This window comes from Erpetoichthys calabaricus, chromosome 4, assembly GCF_900747795.2.
Source record: "Erpetoichthys calabaricus chromosome 4, fErpCal1.3, whole genome shotgun sequence".
Taxonomy (NCBI): domain Eukaryota; kingdom Metazoa; phylum Chordata; class Cladistia; order Polypteriformes; family Polypteridae; genus Erpetoichthys; species Erpetoichthys calabaricus.
Genome location: NC_041397.2, coordinates 260,313,272 through 260,337,895, shown reverse-complemented (window position 1 = coordinate 260,337,895; position 24,624 = coordinate 260,313,272). Strand labels below are relative to the sequence as shown.

The following is a 24,624-nucleotide window of genomic DNA, read 5'->3' as shown; positions in this document are numbered from 1 at the left end:
GTTAGCACATACAAGTACGAATTTCACTGCATTTTACATATGACAAGAATAGTCGTATAAACGTGACATGAAGTGAATGACTACTAATGAAAAACGTTTCCGATAGCGTAAATATGGTTTTGATCATTTTTATTTATAATCACGATTTGAAAGTAAACAATATTTCTAAAATAACCCTATATTGTCTAACTCGCTTAGCCTATTTCTCCCGTGGTTGGGTTGGGATGTAGCTATTTTAATCATACGAAATTTGAAAGACACAATTCTAATATCATCCGCCTACTGCCATATAAAGGTTGGAAATTTCCACTGAAGCCGACTCTTTTGATACAGAGGCGCGCACCCGTCGAAGGTGACGCGCAAAGCACAGACCCGCGCACTTGCGACCCACAGAGCGGAGATTCGGCCGGGATGTGGCACTAAGCTTTGGGGGAGACAAACAGTTTGATCATGTCATTTCCTACACTCTCCAACCCTCACCAAAAAAAAAATATTAACAAACCGTGGGAATAACATAATTATCATATTCTTGACATTGCGGAATCAAATCACTTGAAACTTTGAAGCTCCGCTTAATTTTTCGCAGTCCTCTCGACCTTGGAAAATGCAGGCAGTTTAATACTAAAATGAATATACCACGCAAAGAGTCACGAAAAAAAGTTTAAAACAATTCTCGTTTAGAAGTATGACATGCCATGTGCCACCAATTAATAACAGCATAATAAGTTTCTAAACATTGCTTCATTACATATTGGTTACATAATTCTATAAACAGAGGTCTGGGCTATTAGCATCTACTGTTATGCGTCATTTTCAAAAGGCTAGTTAATTAAATCCAAAACCAGTTAGTCTTAAAACTGACTAAATTCTTAGTAACCTCTAAATGCGCAACAGCCCTGCAACAAAGAAAGCGCGTTTCTTCATTGCAGTATGAGTGAGCCCACACGGCAGCTTCACCTACACGTGTGATCAAATGACTCCATTTCCCATAAGCGCGCCCAAACTGTATGACCCAGAAGCAAACACTCTGTGGCATTTTCCCATAAGGCAAGTTAAACTACAATTTCCAGAAGCTCTCGCGGCTCTTTCCGTTTGTGCGCGCTAGGTATTGACCTACAGCAGCAGAAGATGGCGGCGGCCGCTAGTGTAGGGCAGCAGGTAAGAAATAATAAGGGACAGAAACGAAATGAAGCTGGAAGTCATGTGTTGTCTTCCACGAGAACCGTGTGTCGTAGGATTGCAGGGTCCTTAAGGACAGTAATTATTTTACTTAGGTGCGAAATTCATCGGTATGTGGTTAAGTAGGGCCTGTTCCCCATGAATTAAACGTGTAGTAAATGCAGCTTTATAGTAATATTTAGGTGGCAGTTTTTTTAAACAGTCATGTCTTCCTCACACTGGAGGGTGGGGATGCGTTTCACTGAAGAAATAAATCCCCAGCTTACTATTCCTGATATTCTCAATAATGTGCTTCACCTATCTTGAGGGCATCTTGACCTTGCACAACTTAGGGTTTACATCTCTTGAAAGTTAATGAAAAATTATGGTAGCCGATCAGTGTTGCACAACATTGAAAATCACATTAAATAATACTTTTCCATATTTGCAAGAATGGAGGACAGAAACTTTGATGCGCCTTATTTCTGTGTGTCAATACATACTGCTGGTGTAAACAACAGAGTGAAATACCACTAGGGTGATCAGACATTCCCGGTGTCCCGAGAAATATAACAGTATGTCACAGTTCCATCTAAAAACGTCACAGTTCCATCTAAAAACAAATGTTTAACAGTGCAGCAAACGTAGCTTTGCTGATGCAGACCTCAAACCACCAGTCACACAAAAGAAAACAAAACCTTTAATGCTTCCTACAGCAATCAGTCAGGAATGTGTAGTGATTTGATGAGGAAGCATATGTATTTATTTGTGAAAAAGATTTTTCCCTGTTCCGATTTGTCTCTGATGATGAAGAGGCAAAGCAGACATTAAACAAAAGAGTGTGGGAGTTATGCTTGGGCATGTGTTAACCCATGCCACCAAAGTTTGGGACTTTGAAAATCTGGTCACCCTAAATACAACAGAAGCACACATCTGTTTTTCAAATGTCCTGTGAAGATAACAGATTTGTTAGTTTCTATAGACATGCTAAACTGCATGAGTGCAACAAATGCCATGTGTGTATTTACTAATATTGTACTAATAAAATGTATATCGTTGTCTTGTACAGGTGCGCTTCTTTAGCACCACAGTCATGAAGCCAACTGCCAAGCTAATCAAGGTAAGTCAGAGAGGTTTGACATTTTTCATAGTGAACCAAGGTTCATATTCTGAATTCCCAAAAAGGAATGAATTTCAGTGCTTATAATACAGAAAGATAAGCCACTGCTGTGGAAATGATCTTACTGTCAAATTTTTGATGTCTGACACATTTTTGTTCTGGAATTGACAAACATGTTTAGGTCTGAATATCGATTGTTTTGGAGTTGTTTCCCTTGATGCTTAGTGGATGCTGGCACTGTCATCCTCCTCCTTCCTTTCATGTAATTGGTTACTGTTGCATGCTTCACGCACAGCAGATGTTGCCGATTTTCTTTATCACTCTGCCTTTGCCACCTTCTCAGTCAGTCTGCATATGACGTTTGCAGTGAGAAAAACGCAAACCCAATAACTTTAAAGAGCTTACAGCCTGCCAAATGTAGTGCTTCACCAGTTTCAAACACGTCGTAAGCTTTTGATCAAGACCAAGATCAAGGTTGTAGCCACAGTGATTTGCAAGTAATTGGATTTTTGTGTACCTTTGGCTTAATAAGTTTTAATATTTAATTATTAGTTGTAAGGGTGTTGTTTTGTGGGAAATTGCTTCCATTTAATAGAAAAAATTAAATTTTGTTATAACTGCTTATGTTTCTGACATTGGTTCAAAGTTAATTTTGGACTATTGGTCAGTGATGAACTGCTTCAGCTCCTAATATTCAAAGAGCTACAAGCCTAAACATCACATAATTGATTCTGCAAGGGCATGTTAATGTTGTTTAGGACTGGAAGTAAACTTAGGTGGTCACAGCCCTTGATTTCTTCTATTCTATTCCTGTATTGGCAGGGAAAGACGCTGTGCCTTGAAACAGTCCTCTTGCAATGGCATTATTATTTACAAATATCAATAAATTAAAAAAAGATGTTGGCTAATTTTTATAACAGCATCAAATTTCAATCAACTGAGTCAAATCGTTTTTTGCAATTTTTTGCTATTTGGTTTTTCTATTCTAGGGTTTTTTCTTCTTTGTTTTGCTCCTAAATATTGATCTATCGAAGTATCCTTTCTTAGGTAATAACTGGCGGCCTAGATTTGGCATCCTGACAAATTTCAGCCTTTTAACTAAATGGGAAATACTATAGCATTTTTATTGATGAGTGAGTGAATGAGTCAGTCAGTTTTACATTTTTTTAATTATAAAATATTGTGACAAGGTACCTAACATGTTGTTTTTTAGGTGGTATTCTCCTTTTGAGTTTTTTGAATGAATGAATTAGTGTGTCTGCAGTCTCAAGTCTTTGACAGTTACCTTGCATCTGTAGTATTTGATCCTGTTAGCTGGCTGTATTATTTGAACTAAACATTGTCACATTCTCACAGCCTCCAATTCAGATTTATGGTGTGGAGGGCCGCTATGCCACAGCTCTCTATTCAGCTGCCTCAAAGCAGAAGAAGTTAGACCAGGTGGAGAAGGATTTGGGTCAAGTCTCTGTAAGTATTCACGTCTTTCTCCCTTATTAAGTGCTGTAATTTATCTTAAATATATTTCTTGAGCAGGTCTTGTTTAAATCACTGCAAAACTATTCTTCTTAGTTTTAAAAATATTGGCATGTCCTGTCCTTTGACACAACTGCTCTACTTTCAAACCAGTTAAGTCATTGCTACCTCTTGCTAGAGGGAAAACAAAATCAATGGCAATGTTGCTTTACAGTTAAACCTAGCTGTGTCTCATTTCTGTACTTCAAAGAAATAAATTAGCCATTTACCTAGTAGTCTGTACAGTAGCCATGTATATCATTCATGACTTGACAATAAATACACTGTAACACTGTTCAAGTACAACCTGAAATCTGAACAAATAGTGAGCAGTGGTAATGTGAATACAGCAGAAAATATAATCTTAGTTGCATTTTTTTTTCTGCCTTTAGTGGGTCAGTCATAAACTGATGTAATTTTTTTTTTAAAATAATGATGCACTGATACGTGAGTTGTGGGCCGATAATGACATGCTTTTATGTATCCATCCATCCATTAGCGCATTTTATTTATTCTAAAATGTCAAGTAAATTTCAGTGTTATTGTGATGGTCTGAGTGAGTGCCCACTTCAAAATCAGAACCCACTTTGGAACCTTACTTTTGTGCCCTATAAAAGATGCTGTTCCATCTTGTACATGATTCCTGTTGAGTAATTTAGGTTTTGTTCCTAGATGTATTTGACAGCTGTTAAATAAGAGTTTCATTTGAAAATTTGCCAAAGAAAAGCATTGCATGCAAGAAATAGCCAAGTTGGGACAAAATGATGCACAAAAATAAAATATGTAATGTTTATATTAAATAGACTAATGTAGGTTTAATAAGCAAGCTACAACATCCAAAGCTTGGATCAAAAACTGCTGAAGTTGCAAGGTAATGGGTAAGTTTAGCCTATCCATCTAGTCCTGGAATAAGAGTAAATCATTGAGCACTGAAGTAGTGTTAAGTCTCAGGAATAATTTCACTCCTTTTTCATACATTTTTCTTTGAGGCTGTAAGATTGCTTAACTTGCCAGGCTTGTCTTTGTTTTTGTAAATTGAAAACTTCTTGTCTTTTACTTTGCAGGCATTACTGAAGGATCCTAAGGTGTCTGGGATAGTTATGAATCCTCATATCAAACGCAGTGTTAAGCAAAAGAGCATTGGTGACATTGTGGCAAAAGAAAAACTATCTCCTATCACAGTTAACTTCATTAGTAAGTTTCTTTTTTAACTTTCTCCACTCAGAGTGCTTGGAATTTATTATGTAGTACCCTTCTTTTAAGTGAAGCATAAAGGAAATAGAATAGTACTGTTAAGAGTGTTTTTTTTTTTTTTTCCTTAATCTCAAAACTGGGAATACAATTCATGCCTCTCTTTTAAAATCATTGTCAATGGTAGGGTTTTTGCAACTAAATGCAAACCTGAATAAAGCTTTTTAAGTATTTTAACTAGAGCAGGATCAACTGTCTAGCTTATATACGTGTCCTTTTTTACTTCATTTGTTTTATTGTTAAAGGAGTACAGTAATCCCCCGCTATATCACTCTTCGACTTTCGCGGCTTCACTCTATCGCGGATTATATATGTAAGCATATTTAAATATATATCGCGGATTTTTTGCTGGTTCGTGGATTTCTGCGGACAATGGGACTTTTAATTTCTGGTACATGCTTCCTCAGTTGGTTTGCCCAGTTGATTTCATACAAGGGACTCTATTGGCAGATGGCTGAGAAGCTACCCAACCAGAGTGCGTATTACGTATTAAATACAACTCCTCAAATATATTATGAGCACGGGGGCTGTTCGCACCCTTAGAGGATATGGCCGCTCCTCAAAAAACGCTGAAAGATTACCTTCACATTGCTCTCTTCCTTGCTGGGCTTACATATGGCTGCTTTGTCAAGCGATATGCGTCCCGCACTGTGCTTCGCATACTTAAAAGATCAAACAGCACGTATTGATTTTTGATTGTTTTCTTTTTTCTCTCTCTTGCTCTGACATTCTCTGCTCCTGACGGAGGGGGTGTGAGCAGGGGGGCTGTTCGCACCCCTAGACGATACCGACACTCGTCTAAAAATGCTGAAAGATTTCCTTCACGTTGCTCCCTTCTGTGCAGCTGCTTTATCAAGCGACATGCTTCCTGCACGGTGCTTCGCATACTTAAAAGCTCAAAGGGCACATATTGATTTTTGATTGTTTTCTTTTTTCTCTCTCTTGCTCTGACATTCTCTGCTCCTGACGGAAGGGCTGTGAGCAGAGGGGCTGTTCGCACACTAGCCTAGAGGATGTGGATGCTCCTCTAAAAAGTGCTGAAAGACTACCTTTACATTGTACATCCTTGCAGCTGCTTTGTCCGGCGGTGCTTCGCTTACTTAAAAGCCAAACAGCCCTATTGATTTTTTGTTTGCTTTTTTCTCTCTCTCTCTCTGACATTCTCTGCTCCTGATGTGCACTCCTTTGAAGAGGAAGATATGTTTGCATTCTTTTTGTGAGACGGAACTGTCATCTCTGTTTTGTCATGGAGCACAGTTTAAACTTTTGAAAAAGAGACAAATGTTTGTTTGCAGTGTTTGAATAAAGTTCCTGTCTCTCTACAACCTCCTGTGTTTCTGTGCAAATCTGTGACCCAAGCATGACAATATAAAAATAACCATATAAACATATGGTTTCTACTTCGCGGATTTTCACCTTTCGCGGGGGGGTCTGGAACGCAACCCCCGCGATAGAGGAGGGATTACTGTATTGGCCAATTGAAGTTATTTTCCTATGTGTTTCAATTTTATGTTTAAAATGAGAAGTGAATTGTCATGGTGTGGGCTTTGTGCATGCAACTGCCAGAAGAATCTTGTAAATTGACAGGGCCTTTAGGTGACATACAGGAAGTCCAGTGTTCTTTTATTTGGGGCTCTTTTTCCTGGGTCCACTCCTTGGACAAGTGAGCAAACAGTGAAGTGATTCTGAAGACTGGTCATGAGTTATATCTTAAGCACCATAGCAGCCCTTCTAGACCCCCTTCAGTTTGCCTGCAGAGCAAATACAGTGGGGCAAAAAAGTATTTAGTCAGCCACCAATTGTGCAAGTTCTCCCACTTAAAAAGATGAGAGAGGCCTGTAATTTTCATCATAGGTATACCTCAACTCTGAGAGACAAAATGAGAAAAAAAAATCCAGAAAATCACATTGTCTGATTTTAAAGAATTCATTTGCAAATTATGGTGGAAAATAAGTATTTGGTCACCTACAAACAAGCAAGATTTCTGGCACTCACAAACCTGTAACTTCTTCTGTAAGAGGCTCCTCTGTCCTCCACTCGTTACCTGTATTAATGGCACCTGTTTGAACTCGTTATCAATATAAAAGACACCTGTCCACAACCTCAAACATTCACACTCCAAACTCCACTATGGCCAAGACCAAAGAGCTGTCAAAGGACACCAGAAACAAAATTGTAAACCTGCACCAGGCTGGGAAGACTGAATCTGCAATAGGTAAACAGCTTGGTGTGAAGAAATCAACTGTGGGAGCAATTATTAGAAAATGGAAGACATACAAGACCACTAATAATCTCCCTTGATCTGGGACTCCACGCAAGATCTCACCCGGTGGGGTCAAAATGATCACAAGAACAGTGAGCAAAAATCCCAGAACTACACGGGGGGGACCTAGTGAATGACCTGCAGAGAGCTGGGACCAAAGTAACAAAGGCTACCATCAGTAACACACTACGCCGTCAGGAACTCAAATCCTGCGGTGCCAGACGTGTCCCCCTGCTTAAGCCAGTAAATGTGCAGGCCCGTCTGAAGTTTGCTAGAGAGCATTTGGATGATCCAGAAGAGGATTGGGAGAATGTTATATGGTCAGATGAAACCAAAATAGAACTTTTGGTAAAAACTCTACTCGTTGTGTTTGGAGGAGAAAGAATGCTGAGTTGCATCCAAAGAACACCATACTTACTGTAAAGCATGGGGGTGGAAACATCATGCTTTGGGGCTGTTTTTCTGCAAAGGGACCAGGACGACTGATCCGTGTAAAGGAAAGAATGAATGGGGCCATGTATTGTCAGATTTTGAGTGAAAACCTCCTTCCATCAGCAAGGGCATTGAAGATGAAATGTGGCTGGGTCTTTCAGCATGACAATGATCCCATACACACCGCCCGGGTAACGAAGGAGTGGCTTCGTAAGAAGCATTTCAAGGTCCTGGTGTGGCCTAGCCAGTCTCCAGATCTCAACCCCATAGAAAATCTTTGGAGGGAGTTGAAAGTCCGTGTTGCCCAGCGACAGCCCCAAAACATCACTGCTCTAGAGGAGATCTGCATGGAGGAATGGGCCAAAATACCAGCAACAGTGTGTGAAAACCTTGTGAAGACTTACAGAAAACATTTGACCTCTGTCATTGCCAACAAAGGGTATATAACAAAGTATTGAGATGAACTTTTGTTTTTGACCAAATACTTTTTTCCACCATAATTTGCAAAGAAATTCTTCAAAAATCAGACAATGTGATTTTTCTGGATTTTTTTTCTCATTTTGTCTCTCATAGTTGAGGTATACCTATGATGAAAATTACAGGCCTCTCTCATCTTTTTAAGTTGGAGAACTTGCACAATTGGTGGCTGACTAAATACTTTTTTGCCCCACTGTAGGTCCGCAGAGGATTCTGTCAGTGTTGCTATGTATTGAATAAAATAATTATGTAAGAATACTCTCTATTGATCAGAGCTCTGCATTCAATAAAGTGATACCTAATCCTTGGTCTGACATTCATCATCTGTAATTGGGCTCTGGACTTCCTAACAGGAAGACCCCAGGTAATCTGAATTGGGAACTTCATTTCCAACATATGGGTTTTTCAATATAGGGACCCCCAGGGCTGTGTGCCAAGTCCCAAGCTTTATATCGTCTTCTCCGGTGACTGTGTTGCTTCCCAAAATAATGCCAGTATCACCACATTTTCTGATGATACTACAGTCATTGGATTGATAATTGGGAAAGGTGAGAATACCTACAGGAGTGGAAAATCTGGTAATGTTGGACCAGAAGAACAACAAAATTCTTATCCAACGAATGAGAGGGTGAAGCAGGACTTCAATTCAATTGCAAAGCAATTTGGAATTACATCGTTATTGTTCACATTCAACGTGGAGTTTTTAGGAAGGAACTGTTAATAAATCGGCCAAAAATGCACACATTTTACGCATTTTACCTTATACTTGCATACCATTGGTATGGTCAAGTAACATTAAAATATATATAATTTTTTGGGTGGCATGTTCCTTTAAATTTCTTGGTATTTATATTAGTGAGCCCCTTACCTGGTCCCACAATACTGTTCAACTGGTAAAGAAATCTCAGTAGCATTTGTTCTTTCTGAGAAAGCCAAAGAAATTTTGGAATCCCAGCCAGAATACTTGGTAGCTTTTATATGGGTACTATTGATTACTGCACAGGACCAAAAGCTCTAGAGCAGGAGGTCAGGAATACACAAATCATTTCAGAAATAGCTTTAGATGATATTTACCATGCCACAGCCATCAGGAGGGCTCACAGCATTATGAAGGACAGCACCCACCCCCAACACAGTCTATTCACACTCCTACCATCCAGCAAATGCTATAGGAGTATGAATCAAGGACTACAAGACTATGGAATAGTTTATATCCGCAATTAGACTTACTAATGATTCCCATCCATTACCTCTTCAACTTACGTAAAATCCAGACAAAAGGAGAACTTGCAGTCTCTAAATGGGCAATGTCCCATTATGAGATTTAGACCTATGATACAGGATGCGTGAAGCTTCATTGCTTCTGACTGTGTTGCCAGGTTGGAACCAGCGTATATAGATTAGCTACATTTAACAGTTTTAGCCGCTTGATTTAAAACTTCTCTTGATTTTTACAACTCCTCTATCTGGTACTTGCATTTTGGAGTTTTACTTGTTCTCCTCACACTTGCATGGATTTGACATGAAAGTTAGGTTAATTGACAACTTCAGGTTGGCACCTTATGAGAAAGTGTGGTGGTGCGAGTCCAAGTTTAGGTCCTAAATTGCTTATAGTGTTTTACTGGATAGGCTTTGACTCCTCCAAACCCTGTACTGGATAAGCTGATTAGAAAAAGGATGAATGGAAGGGTGGACAACTGTAGTCGTACCCATTACTTTCAGTGGATAAATGCAAAGACTCCATTCGCTTATTTAGGCTATATAGAGTGTTTTAACAGAAGGAGGTCCACTGTGCACGCCTTATTCCCTTCTTGCAATGCAGGATGCCATAAGTGAATGAGTATTGCACTTTCCTTTTTTTTTTTCTTGTCTTGAAAGAACAATTGGATTTTCCTGATTTACTAAGTTAAAACTTAAATAGCAGGCAGGGTTCCTGTAATCCTGCTGTGAACCTCAAGCTCTGGTGCTGTTTAAATATGAATGTTTTGAGTCCAGGCTATGGCTAGTCCACTGTCTGCAGAGGCTCAAGCCTCTTTCATAATGGTACTTGTGTACGTGCTGGTAGGAGTAGGGACATTCTTACAGTTGGTCAGTTGTATCCCCATAACTTAAGAAAATGAAATAACCATTACAGTTAGTTTTTTTTCCTCCCCTTCCCCTAAATGAAGGTGGGTCAACCTAATCATTCAACCAAGATGTTGTTTAGAATGATATGCTGAGGCAAGCAGCATAAGATGGAGGAGAATTTATAAGCATTGTTATGGAATTCATTACATTTTTTCACCAGATCTTTTATGTATTGGAAAATCAGTGTTTTAAGAACTTCAAATATATGTATTCTAATAATACTGTAAAGTAGACTTTTTCTTTTTTTGAAGAGGCAGCATGCAAAATGTACAATGCATTGCTTTTGGTTTAAAATACAATTTTACTGTCTTAGTATAAAAGTCTTAAACAGTAAGCTAAGTTTGAATTGTACATGGCCCTCACTGGTGTAACCCTTGCTTCATATCAGCTGCTTTTTATTAAGTTATCAGAATTGGACATAAAACCTCAATCAGAGAACCTTTACTTGTAACTGGTTTAAAAGACTGACCTTATGAAATAAGATTGACACAAAGGTAGTTGAAATACTGTATCACGCTAAGCATATTTTGAAATGTATATTACTCCAATATGTAAAAGAAAAACATGGCGGTCTTCAGTATATTTTTTAACATGATTCCTGCTCTTGATTATGTAGGGTATGCATATTTTTTGAATATTGCAAAAATAATAAATACTTAGTGTTGGCAAGAAATCAGTTAGTGGGATTGTTCACTTCATTTAGCAGTAAGCAAGTTTTGCGGTAGTTTGAGCTTGAGAAATATGCGTATTTTCTATCTGTGGAATAGAATCTAGGGTAAATCTCCTGATTTTCTGTTGTTCCCAAACGAGCTCTTGATATATTTTTGGTTGTTGCATTGATTCTTTCTTTTGCTCTTAGCTTTATTTATGGTCCATAAGAGGTGTAGCAACTGTGCAAAAAGTGCAACTGCATGTTTTGTAATGTTATTTATAGTACTGATTATTATGAATGAATCAAGTCTTGTTTCTTTGACAAGATTTACATACGTCTGGCATTTTCATATGGAATTTTCATCTTCTTTTGTGTCTAAAGCATTGTTTTTATTTATAAAACCAAGCATCAAGTTGTAAACTGAAAGGAACTTTTATTTAATTTCATGTTTTTTTTTTTTTTCAAACTTTGTATTCAATAAAAAAAAAAAACTTTAAACAATTAACTGAAATTCAACTTGTAAATGAGCTTATGCCATGCATTTTTGGATTTAAACATCTAAAGTCCTTCCAGCAGTAGATCTAATAGAAATTTAAGGTATTGTACTTGAAAGTGCTTATGGCATTCTTTTTCATAAATTATATTTAATGAAATAAATGAGTACCAGCAAAGGTAGACTAGCTATTTTGTAACAGGAATATGATGTTGAAGTGTCAAGTTCAGAGCTATATTTTTATATAATCATACTTTTTTATAAAGGACTTGAATTACAAATTAATCTGTCATTTGTAGCTTGCTAAGGTTTTGTGTTATTAATACTAGGATAGCAGTTCTTGAAACTGTGAATAATCCCCCTGAAATGTTGTTGAACGTCCAGGTATTTCACCCTGACATTTAAGTGTGAACTTTAGTGTAAATAACTGTTTTCATGGAAGAATATTAGCGTTGGGAATGTTTTATATTTAAATTGGTGCACTTCTGTCAACTACAAATTTGAGCACACAATATCAGAAAAGGAGGGAGAAAGCAGCTGCATAAATTAGCCCGGACAGATTACTGTTCGACTGAACCTTGCCATTGGCATTTTACAGCAGGGAAACTTCTCTGAGTAAGTAACATACTGAACTCAAAGTGCCAGTCATTGTATAGTTGTTTTAATGTTTGTTTTTTTCTCTTCATACTCGTGGTATTTGCCACCATTTACATTTAGTCCTCCTATCCATTCCATCTCCATCACAGTGCAGCTCTTCACACCCATGTTTTGTTCAAACCATCTATATTCCATGAAAAGTCAGAACTAATGGTACCTTCAGTTTTTTAGAAAACATTTTTGCAGAAATTAAAAAAATAATAATATGAATGCCATTTTTGTCAAGGTAAAATAGCATAAGTAACCCAAGGCAAAAAAAAAAAGTAATGCAATAACTGCTTAGAAATGTTCTTTTTTTTTTTTTCTGCGCTCTTGTCTAAACTTTGCCTGTGTCCTTCTTTATTTATCCTATTAAAACTGATACGTACATTCTGGCAATATGCCAAACTACAATGTTACATTAACAATTTATGAATATGGAGATATTGTTAAATATTAGCTCTAAAGGTATTCAAGACCATCTAAACTGAAATGGACAGTGTACTTATGGCTTATTTACAGTACAGGGTCAACATAAACCCAGTAATATTTTTAGTAGAAATGGATTAGAGAGGTGTATTAAGGGAAATATGTATATAACAGGTGTGAGTTAATGGCAAATAACATGGAACATGATTCACATCATAATGATCAGATATATCTGGTGTGGAGATTTTACTTAGGCCAAACAATGCAAAAGGTGGATGGAATTACAGGACAGTGAACCAGCCTAGCTAGATCCAGATAATATCCATTAACCACTAATGTTGTCTACATCACTATTAAATCATTTAAATTTACATTTTGTTGTAATTTAAGTATATTTTTCATCTGTAGCCTTTATAGAAGGATAAATACAACCCTGTTTTAAGGTATTTCAAATAGTTGATGTTGTCTTTTAGACCTGTTAGCAGAGAATGGTCGCCTGAATAACACACGAGACGTAATTTCAGCCTTTGCCAAGATGATGAGTGCTCATCGAGGGGAAGTAATCTGCTCTGTCACTACAGCTCAGGTAAATAAATATGTACTGTATATAACTTGTTTGAAGTAAGATTGTTTATAAATGTGTTTGTATGTGGTCTTTAGGGTTAAACATTAAGTGGTTTTTATGCTATAGTAGTGAAGTTCTTAAGATTTTTGACCACTGTCTAGCCTTTGGTTTTCTTTTTAAAGCACAAAATTCAGATTGTGAGTAATTGTAAGAAGAAAAGTTAATTTGAACTTTGAAAATATCTGCTGTGCTAATGTATTCCATCCTTTTTGTTGTTCTGTAGTTGAGATAGGAGTGGGGTTTGATTGTATTCTTCAGGAACAAGACCACAATATTGCCAATGCTGAGATGGTTATTTTACTAAAAATTGACTTCATGTACTGTATTATTGAACTTTTTTACAACTGTTATTACTACTTGTATTTGTTTAAGTATATTCAATTACAAATTTTATTACATCAATTTAAAGGAATACATTTATAACATATTATGTATATTAATTATATTAAGCCCCTGGATGAGGTGAATTTAAATGAACTGAAAAATGCCTTGAATGGCTTCCTGCAGAAAGGTGAAACTTTAAAATTGGAGACCAAGGTGAGTATAAAATTCACTCCTGAAATTTTCAAGTAAAATATCTGAAATCTGCATTCTGAAAATGGTGCAATGAATTTTCGCCTGGCATGCATGGTACCCTGACGTGTAGATAGTGCTTGTAAATAGGAGTCCGGACAATCCACACTGTTAAGACACATCAGGCTGTGCATTCCTTGTATTGGGCAAATTCAATCTGTACAGAAGAACCTGCGCTTAATCAAAAAAGCCATTCCTCTGCTTACAATGGGTATATGATATTCAGAATGCAAAATGCTCAAAAAAGGAAAAGAAAAAAGCACGTTCTTTAATAACGTCAGTATGCATGGAAATAGAAGTTGTTAAGAAGGAAACAGGAAATTATTAATGATTGTAATTTTTCAGCTTTGTTATTGGAACACGCATGAAGTTGTGATAGGTGCTTGGTCTGGGTGACTACTCTGAAAAAATGTAACACAGTTGCCTGTGAATTCTGACGCTACCATTCACCACTTGTTGTTTCATATGATTTTGCAAGTGCTGAGTCTCAGTTGATTTGTTTTTTTATTTTACTCTTAGACCACTTTACACCTGCCAGTCATTTGTGTTGTGTTAAAGCTTATGTATACATGGTGACCATCAGAGTCACACGCCAAGCAAGTCCCATTGTTTAGAATGTCAAAATTTTTCTTTTCTCCTAGTCTTTTGAGCTCATATACAGACCTCCGTAAATGGATCAATGTCCATATTCTGCAAAAATTAACTTTGTGTTTATTATAATGGTATGTTCAATGTTATAACTTGCACATCACCCTCATACTATTATGGTTAAGTTGGCATGTAGGTGTTTATTTACTTGTGCTCATTAATACTGTCCTATCAAAAGATTCCCTCATCCTCATGCCACACCCATTATAAAGAAGTGTTTATTTTTTCACAGCCTTACAGAAGCTGACACTGAGCACTTATATATACTAGCAGTGATGTACCTCAGGAATCTTCTCCCTGTTAGTTATTGGTTTGTTAACAATGTTTGTTTTCTTCACTCTTTTAATAATAATTTGCATTTATGTTGTGAATTTTGGATTCAGTATTTTCAAACAGTATTTTACAAGTGTGAATTGCACATTTTTTTTTTTTTTGTGAGCTCTGTTTATGTACTGAAGTTTTCTCCCAAGATCCACTGTGCTAATGTGATGGTGCTCATGGGATGTGCATATTTGCACTGTGCAAAACTGAGTGTTTACAGGCAAGACTGCATACCATTTCTTCCTGCATGGATTTTTAAAATTGGCATTGTGATTGCCAATGTAATAGCTAAAGGGCCATTCACATTTTGCTTCTCCAGTGGAGACCATAGAAGCGTGTGTGGAACAGTAAGCAGCTGACCATTTGTTTAAAGTTACTGGTGATTATACTTCTATCAAAGGCTAACAATACAGTTACTAATAGTGGTTTTAGCACCTGCCTGGAGGTCTGACTCTTCCATTATTGGTGTTTGTCAACATTTATAAGGTGAGTTATTGTACAATGCAAAATGGTTTGTGTACACAGAAATGTACAGAATTATTAAACCCCCTACTAATTCACCTAGCACCCTGTTAACAGACAGACCTGGTAGGAGGCGTTGGATATTTCAGCTGAAATATCCAAAGTGTTAATAAATGATACTGAAGTATTGATTGTAATGCTTCACTCTTTTTTGCTCGTAAAATTACACCAAGTTTTGTGATTAAGTATTTTACATTTTGTTCTTTTTCACCAGTCTGACCCATCTATACTTGGTGGAATGATCGTTAGTATTGGAGATAAATATGTTGACATGTCAACGAAGACCAAGATTCAGAAGCTGACCAAAATCATGAAGGAGACTTAATGTCGGTGTTTGTTCAAGTCATCCTCGGGCCATAAGAGGGGTCTGGTCAATTTCTTATTGTATTCTAGATGTCTGTAAAATAAATGGCGAAATCCCTGTCTGGTATTGTGTTTCCACGTTCACTGAAGCAAAACAAATGTGTTTACCATGCCAAAAACAAATTTCATAAACATAAAAAGTGCTAAATATTTTCTACATCTTCTCTCCCGCACTCCTTGGCAGGGTTTTGTCCTAAAACTTCCAACTTGTACTATAACCCCCATAAAAGTCAACGGTTCATTCCGTTATTTCTACACTTTGAATAAACGGCAGCAGAAGTTAAGAAAAAAAAATATTCAAATATAAAATAACTAATGTAAAAATAGAATAAAAAGTTTCACAGTGTCTTTTCAGCATGAAGATGACATGTTTGGAAAAGAATATTTAAACATGGAGCATGAGAGCGAAAACAGACTGTGATTCATCAGAGGACAGTTTATGGATGTGTTACATCATTAAATAACAACGGTGAAGATTTAATGATAGAAAACCTAGAGGTAGACACTAAAATACTTTGAATATTCTTTCATTTGTTTTTGTAAAGTTCATGTAATTGACAGCATAATACATTTTAAGTATAATGTGCATACTCTGGGATTGTGATGTACTAAATTCTTAAATTCCACATGTGACATCAAGTCAGAACATTAAAAGCCTGGCATCAACACTCAACACAAAACAAAACATAAAATGTATTAAAATTTTTAATAAGGTTTCTCTCATAGGTTTACAGTACAGAACACAGTAGGTTTACATTGTATTTCTTAGTCCTAGCGATTTTTATTTGCTTTTTTGTTTAAAAAAGCATGCTGTGTTGGTAGGTTTTGAGAGAGGGTACAGATTTCTAATAATGATTAAACCTTGTACACCCTTTCACATCGATAAGAGTACAGAGACCCCAGCCAAAGAACTTCCATAGTTTCCCTTGCTTGATTAATTATAAACATTTAAAACAGTACATAACACTTTTAGATTTTTTTAAATAAACTGTCTTACATTTTCAATGTAACCACATACAATATTCTTTTTTTTTAAAATAAAACTAGACATTACCTTCATTTGGCAACAAAAATGTGCACAAATTCAAAGCTAACCAGCAAGGGATTATTGGAAGTAACTCGGGATCCCACCTCCGCAGAGACGGGGGGAGAGGGAGTCTTCAGTCAGGCCAGTGCTGACACATCCGTAACCTCGGACAGTCCGCGGAGGACCATCTTGTTTTCTGCAAAAGCCGTTGTCAGTTCACCAGCCTTTGATATCACTGACAAACAGAGAAAAGAGTTGAGGGTAGTGAAGTGTAACGGCAGTCACGTGAGGGAGATGCTGTTTTTCTAATCAGGCCCCTAACTCGTGGGCCCATTGTGCTGCCCATTCCTTGTCCTGCATTGTTCACAATCAGAAACAAACTTGTTTGATTTTAGTGTTTATTTTGTACACCCAGAATATTCTGACTATATCAAGGCTCAGGTTGATTTGGCTCCTAACTGCATTAACTGGTAGAAGATGTGAACGGATTTGTTTTGTTGCAGCCACAGTAATTCCAAATCAAATGGTTTTAGGTCAGGGTGTTTTGTTTTTTTTTTTGTCTGAAATTCTACATTCTTCCTGGTACAGTAAGCCACCTGTTCAGTTATTTTTGTGGATTACTTGGCAGAGACCTTTACCCACGTCAACTTACAAGTTGTGGGTCCATTATTAGGAACACAATACTGGAGCAATGGCACCTTACAGACTTGATCAGGGTGCCACAGTTGGGACTGAACTAGCAGTGGCTCTGCTAGCCACTCTGTCACACTTTCGAAACATAAAAGTGCAAAAACATAAAGTAGATCTAAAGTAAAATAAATTAAGTAAACAAGCAAGGAATCCTCGTACCGATTCAGAATGAGTCCAGGTGTTTAGATGTGAGGATTGTTATGGGCTAAAGCCAGATGACGTCTAACTGGTGCCAGTGCATTTCACATACAAGTGGAGAGTCATTTTTTCTGGTGCCCGTATGGTTTTCTCTTAAAGAACCTGCTCCATGTAAGTCACCTTTTATATAAAGCACCTGCTGTATAAATATGAACTGATATGTGATACCTCAACACACATAAATAAGAAGTAGGACTATATAAAAAATGAAAAATAAAACCAGCAGCTGAGCGAGGGCTACACCCTGTAAGTACCCTTTTACACGTTCCAATATGCTGTTGTGCCACCGCCATCTGCAGTCAGCCCAGAGAGGCAGGACAGATGTTCAAGGTGCATGCCAGCCTTAGCCGATAAGCTACCTCAGTTCCTCACCTCCTTGGCATCAAATGAAAAATAGCTGATGAGATTATAGTGACGCGATCGGTCATCTTAAGACTGCGTCCGAGTCGTAATGATTATATGGGGGGAGCTCAAGCAATGATACGTTGTCTAGCTTGTGTTGTGGCACAGTCCCAGTGCAGCTACTCTCTGTGACCACATCACTGCCACTTCATGATCTCGTACCAGAGCTCAGCAGGAGAAACAAGTATTACTAGGCATTGAGAGAAATTAACGGAACAAAAACAAAAAACATGCCACTTCCTTACAGTTTATCTGCACCTTAAAAAAAGGTAATAACCTTTAAACCGTTTATCTGAATATCTCCAGGAAAATTCTCACGTGCCAAAAATCAGAAACACTAAAGGTGATGCAGGGTACACACTGCTGCCCACCATCTTTGGGCAGGACCCTTGGACTTGGCAGCTTGTGGGTAAACTGCTGTCCGCATGCAGCACTTTACCTTCAGTGCACCCGTGAATATATCTGCCCATTTTATTCCTTTTGTCTCTTAAGCCAGACATTTGGATTGATTTGGCATAACCTTACCCTTCTATAAATAAATATTGAAATAAATAGAAATACACCAAATTATGGGCAGTGCTGTGTTCTCAAGACAGACGTGTGACTTATGAAGTGTTTGTCTAGACACTAACAAATCTGGCTTGCATGCCTCGAGAAAAATGGTGGGTTCATGACAAATAACATCTGAGCCCATCACATTCCCAAAGAAAGTGAAGCAAAGGGCACGCAGTCTGTACTTGACTTTCAGTCTTTCAAATAATCAGCTCAAATCTGCAGTCCAGCCCAGCAGAAACGACAAAAGCCAGTGAGTGTGTAGACGCGGTTCTCCTCCTCGGTGTTAGCTGCTGCCGCAAGAACATTTAAATCTGCCTTGTTTCACTGCTGGGAAAGAAGTAGTTATGACTCCAAAAAAATATATATAAATAAATAAAAGCCAGTGTATTCAAAATAAAGGAATGTACATGTCAAAGTGATCAGCCAGTGTGTCTGAGTGGCACAGACGTGTACCAAAGCTAGTGCATCAGGCGCCAGAATTGTTGACCTCAAGTAACTTGGCAGCGAATGCCCTAAAGCTTTCTTATCTGAACAGACATAACAGAAAGCCTTCCACCAGACGCCAAGATCCCAGTGGAAAGCACAAACAGCTTTTGCAGACTCTCCAGAACTCGCTTCATTCCTCTTGTGACCGTGGAATTGCAAGATGGAAAATTCCTAAGGGTGGAGAGGGGGATGAATTGTGACTCCAGCAATGGCTACGGTTCTTCAAATAACTGCAAGTCCAGGCGCACCACTATCTCACCCGTAGGGACTTCATGCAGGAGGAGACGCTTGGTAATTGGTCCCTTTGAACCCTGGTCTTTCTTTATGTCGGCCACACGGATCTCCGTTCTCCCCAGGAAGTCTAAGAGGAAAAAAAAAAAAAAGTTGAAGCGGATGTTTGTCATGTGCGTTCATTTTACTGAGGTCCTCCTCACACGTCTGCTGCCTGGACTAAGTGGACTGTCCTGTCCAGCACTCCGCTTACTTTAAAGCTCTGTAGTCAGCTGCCATCTACGGCAGTCACACTTAGGGCAGGACTTTGTGCTTTTTTATTTTAAGCTTTTGTTTGAATACACTCGCCTCTGCTGAAAGAACAGAATGTGCAGGATGGAAAGGTTCAATTTAAATGATACTTGGATTCAATCATCTTGGGTGTGTCTGGTCTGATTTAACTAAGTGTCATTTCAGGTTCATTCATTGGTTGATTTAGTGACTAAAGGGGCCATTACTTTTTCACAGGGGTGATATGGGTGTTGGTGAGCCGTCCTCTTTCAATAAATCAAACGATCATTTAAAAACTGAGCATTGTGTTCACTCAGGTTGTGTTTTATGTTCTAGTCAATTTGGAGAAACAAACATGGAGAAAGGGGGCATGTACTTTTTCACGGCACCGTAGTACTGTTACAACACGTGGTCTCCACGAGTGCCTACTGCCATGTGCATCAGAGGCACAGTGCCCACCAAACACTGATTCAGATCCGAGCTGTGGGCAGTCAAGGCTTTTTATTTGTTGTTTCTTAACCTTGTCTTTGTCGTTAAGACTGAAGAAGACGTCTGAGACGAGGCAGGGGTATGACAGCTAAGGATGGCACAGAACAAACGTTTTAGTCCTCCAGATATATTGTATGGTAACCTGCCCTCATTTTGACGCACAGTGGCGCCGACACAGAGCTCCAACGATGAAGACTAAAACGTGACAGTAATGTAGCGTCACACACTTACCATCCGGGGAGAACTGGTCACGCTCAAACACCGTAATGCACAGCACATCCTGCTCTAAATCCTTGATGAAGAACTGGCAGTTGGAGTTCCACTTGGGATTGAGAGTGTCCTGCAGGGTCTTGGTGATGTGACACTGGGAGCCCATCGTCACCTCACAGTACGGGTTGCTCTTTCCTGCGGTTTGAGAGGTAAGAAAACTGCTGAGAGAGGAGCGCACTTGTGGTTAAAGGCACTATATAAAATAAGAATGTGTCATGTCTAAACCTCCCCCCCCCCCCAAACCCCATTACAGCACTTTAGGGTCACATTATGTGAGCCCCGGAGTGAATCAAGTAGAGTAACGGGCCCGTGCTTCCATCTCTCTCTTATTTTACATTGTGATTAGCTCAGAACCATGCACAAGTTGTTAAAAATAAAAGCTTGTAACAGCTTGTGTCAAGATTATGATCATTTACAAAAACTATAACTAAAATGATCAAAATAAAAACTAAAATAAAGGGCGAGTGAAAAATCAGAACAAATCTGCAATTAAAACTGCGTACTTGAAAACTGACTGCGATAAAATTAAAACTGAGTAGAAATGAGAGTATGTTGTATTCTGTTTTTGTAATAAACTGCTTGCTCGTGTTCGATGTTCCCACTGAGACATGCGCAACATTTTGAGTGAGGAAACCCACCAGACTGTACTGAAAGTTCTCAACGGCCATCCTTCTGGATATCAGTTATTAAAACCTGGGACACCTGGGAAGTAACGCCATGAATGAAAACTGGCAGCACAGAGACTCAGTGAGTCGGCCTTACAGCCAGCCATTCTCGACGTTACCCACGTACAGTTTGGCTGTTTGAAGTCTCTTTGGTTTGCAAAACACTGAAAGACCAAACATTTCAGCAAATAATCCTGATTAGAAGAAGACGGTCAAAAGCGTGTTATGAGATCGAGCCACAGGCGACCCAGGGAGCACACAGCAGATTAGGACCAATCAGATCCACCGGGAAGTTGACGAAACTCCCAACAATTTGAATATTCTGATAAATCCTGCAGCTTTAATTCACAAACTGCATGCCAAGCGTAACTGGCTTGAAGACAGTAGAGCAGTAAATGTAAAAGGTGCAAACACAAAAACACACTGGCGTGCAAAGCGCATTCAAGAATGTGAACTGTGGGCCTCGCTGGATCTTTAACACCGGGCCCACCCATCAGTCTCGCTTTAAACATTTGTCTTATCCTTGCTCTCTCTGTTGCTAGGCTTTTTGAAGATGGCTACATGCTTTTGTTTGGTGGTGCGACACCCCATTTTTTTTGTTTCTCCTCAATTTCTTGTTTTGCTTTTTACTTTCTCATATACAAAGTATAGAGAAAGTATTGTAATCATCCAAAGATTCGATGTCGAGATTTTGATGAATCTCAACGTTTTAGACCTCCCCATATACAAAGTATACGGAAAGTATTGGAATCCTCCAAAAACTCCATTTTGAGAAACTTTAGACCTCCCTGAGTCCGAAAATACCATTTCAGGAATTATGTCTGTATGTAAACACGATAACTTGAGTACGCTTTCAGTTACTAAAGTTTGCATACAAGTATTGGGTACAAAACTTTTGAGCTATTTCTGTTAACCAGAAGTGGTCCTTTTTTATTCATGCAGCTGCAGTCTGATTTATTCAGCTTTACTTTTATAATAATTGTTCACTATATTATTAATTTGATTTGATTTGTTGTTGATGGTTCTGTACATAATATAAAAATATAATCATTGTCTTGCGGTTTACTCCTCAAATATCCATCCCCATATCGGAGTATATGAGAACGTCTGGGGGAGACCACTCCCGATTTTTCTTTTTATTCACATCTGGTTTAATTTCTGCCCCATGTCTGCTGCTGTCAGGTGAGGCTCTGGTGGATTACAAATTCGGCCATTGTTAAAAATGAAGCCTGTCTCTGGCCGGTGGTCAACGTTTTAGACTCTACTACCAGTACGGAGTTGTGCTTTGTGGTAATGTCTTCTCTGCTTTAAAGGATCCCCAGTAAAGCAGATGTATGAAATGTTAATAAAAAGTAAGCAGTCACGTTACCTACTGAATTTTTTTGTTTTAACTTTTCATCAGGAGCAATATCTCTACATGAATGTATAAATTGTTTGTGTCTTTTGTTTTGCATTCTGTAAACTGCGGATTATTCTTTATGACTAGATAATTATATTGCACTAGGGGGTTTGCCCCCCGCTCACCTCACTCGCCAACATCCCCCCCACCACCACCCGGCCTGCGCTATGTGCCAGCCATTTTGCGTCTCTGCCGTTCGCTTTGTGAAGAGGGGGGCGGAATGCACCCCAAGGAGATGCGGTCGCTCCTCTAAAACGGCGATACAATGGGAAACAAATCGTTTTTTTTTTTTTTTTACCTCCTCTTTGCTCGATCAGCTGAGCTAATGAGTGTAAAACTTGTCTCCTATTTATAAAGAACACATTTCTGAACATGGACACAACAACAACATTTATTTCTATAGCACATTTTCATACAAATACTGTAGCTCAAAGTGCTTTACATGATGAAGAAAGAGAAAAAAGACAAGGGAAGAATTAAAATAAGAGAACATTAATTAACTTAGAATAAAAGTAAGGTCCGATGGCCAGGGAGGACAGAAAAAATAAAAGAAAACTCCAGACGGCTGGAGAATAAAATAAAATCTGCAGGGGTTCCAGGCCACGAGACCACCCAGCCCCCTCTAAGCATTCTACCTAACATAAATGATCAGTCCTCATTGTATTCAGGGTTCTCATGGAAGGACTTGATGAAGACGGTCACATGGACTTCTGGCCTTTAATCCATCAATGTAAGGACATCACGGTGCTTTGATTAGGTGGTGATGGCACAGATCGCCACCACAGAAAACCGGAAAAAGAACAGAAGAACATGTAGATGATCAAGTATTATCTGGGCGTATTGTGATTACGGCACAAGTGTGTGATCGATACAGCGATACTGTTCAGGCAGACAGGCTTGTAGGCCTTAAATTACAAATTTCAAAGCACACCTAAACTGCTTTCACAAAGATGTCTACAAAACGGCTGAGGATTGTGACAGCCTGAAAAATCGCAAACCCGCCGAAGAAGGTGAAATGTCAGGTACGCCGGTCAGCAAACACTCGTTTCATGTTTACAGAAAACTGCTGTCTGTTCAGCTCAGTCGAGGAAACGTGCGTGCGTAAGGACATTTCTCGAGTCAGGAATGTCTGGCTACAATGTACGTTACTCGCTGTACAAAACGTTCAGAAGGGAACTGCGCATGGATGGCTGAGGTTACAAAAGAGCCCCACTGAGTCTTTAGTGGGCACATCTGCACGAGACTACAATCCCTTTGCTATGGAGGCACTGGCACTGTCCTTGTGAGTGTGGGTGGGCATGCAGGGCTGTTTCCTGTTTTACACCCAAAGACTGCAGAGATCAGCCGAGCCCATCCTGAGACCCTGAATCACGTTATGTTACAGTGCTATACCCAGGATGCACAGGTTTGCCACCCAGCAATACTGCAAATTAGTGTTGTCAAATAAACACCCATCACTTCTTGAATTGTTGTTCAACAGTTTTTTTAGATTATTTGCGCTTATAATAAACAGTAAGAAAATGGTTGGGTGGGTGTGCTCTGTGAAGGAGTGGCACCCTGCCCAATGCAGTCCGAATGAACGTGGGCACGCTGCGTTTCTGTCAGTTTGGGAAGTGAACAGATGGATTATATATGGACATAATTGTATTGTAGGCTGTTGGGAGGCCATGATGAAGTGCGATGGACTGAATAACATTTTAAAATAAATGAGATGAAGTGACTCCGACCAAAATGAATGCATAATAATGTGGATTCTTTGTAGCCTTTTATTTTTTCACGTCTTTGAATTAACTCAACACTTGTATACCTACACATCAGATTATTATTTAGAAATACTTAAAATATAGACCAAAAAAATGAATGTAAATGTTAAAGCAAAGATATGAGTGCCTACCATGCGATCTGCAGGGCTTCAACTCAATACCCTCCACGATGTTCACCATCAGTCGTCCAATTCCGGTGGCTCTTTGGGAGCGCACTGTGGAAACGGAAAAGAGACCTGTTAAAATACAGCAGTCTGAGCAGGTAAGCAATGTGCTACTGGCTTGGGGGGAGCAGATGCCACACATTACAGCCGTGGTGCCAGCTGGGCTCAACTGCTCCTTGCGCTGGATAGCGTGGCATCACCTCTGTGGCTGGTCACAAGTCCCATTGTTGCTTTCTGTTCTTTTACTCTTTCAGGTGATGGAGATCAGGCATAGCCTTGGGATTGTAAAACTGTCTTACAGGTCAAAGGACATGCCCACTCCCACCTGAAGGTGTCCAGTGGGGTCCCCATATTCCACAGCCCTGTGTTCCTGGACCAGGAGGAGCAACATGGAGGTTAAGTGTGACCACACT

General features: G+C 38.9%; 2 protein-coding genes across 5 annotated transcripts in view; one reads left to right on the top strand and one right to left on the bottom strand.

Moving 5' to 3' along the window:
• Nucleotides 1–1,029: 1,029 nt before the first annotated feature.
• atp5po (ATP synthase peripheral stalk subunit OSCP) lies at nucleotides 1,030–15,660 on the top strand. The gene is made up of 7 exons (XM_028800705.2): nucleotides 1,030–1,158; nucleotides 2,228–2,278; nucleotides 3,635–3,745; nucleotides 4,855–4,984; nucleotides 13,024–13,136; nucleotides 13,626–13,712; nucleotides 15,454–15,660. Exons 1-7 carry the CDS (start codon nucleotides 1,129–1,131, stop codon nucleotides 15,562–15,564), a joined length of 633 nt encoding a protein of 210 aa, XP_028656538.1. The 5' UTR covers nucleotides 1,030–1,128; the 3' UTR covers nucleotides 15,565–15,660.
• A 629-nt stretch (nucleotides 15,661–16,289) lies between these two features.
• Nucleotides 16,290–24,624, bottom strand: part of itsn1 (intersectin 1 (SH3 domain protein)) — a 282,819-nt gene continuing 274,484 nt past the window's right edge. For all 4 annotated transcript variants that reach the window (XM_028800700.2, XM_028800701.2, XM_028800703.2 and 1 more), the window contains 3 exons: nucleotides 24,179–24,262; nucleotides 20,182–20,355; nucleotides 16,290–19,321 (listed from right to left, as the gene is read on the bottom strand). In XM_028800700.2, coding sequence (XP_028656533.2) covers nucleotides 19,173–19,321; nucleotides 20,182–20,355; nucleotides 24,179–24,262 — 407 coding nt within the window. In that variant the 3' untranslated portion in view covers nucleotides 16,290–19,172. The remainder of the gene's footprint in view (nucleotides 19,322–20,181; nucleotides 20,356–24,178; nucleotides 24,263–24,624) is intronic.

What these genes read in the sequence shown, in the direction of transcription:
- atp5po (XM_028800705.2), top strand. Translation starts at nt 1,129, where the DNA reads ATGGCGGCGGCCGCTAGTGTAGGGCAGCAG. An exon ending in CCGCTAGTGTAGGGCAGCAG is followed by an intron (nt 1,159 to 2,227) that starts GTAAGAAATAAT and finishes TGTCTTGTACAG; the next exon opens with GTGCGCTTCTTTAGCACCAC. An exon ending in CTTTAAAATTGGAGACCAAG is followed by an intron (nt 13,713 to 15,453) that starts GTGAGTATAAAA and finishes CTTTTTCACCAG; the next exon opens with TCTGACCCATCTATACTTGG.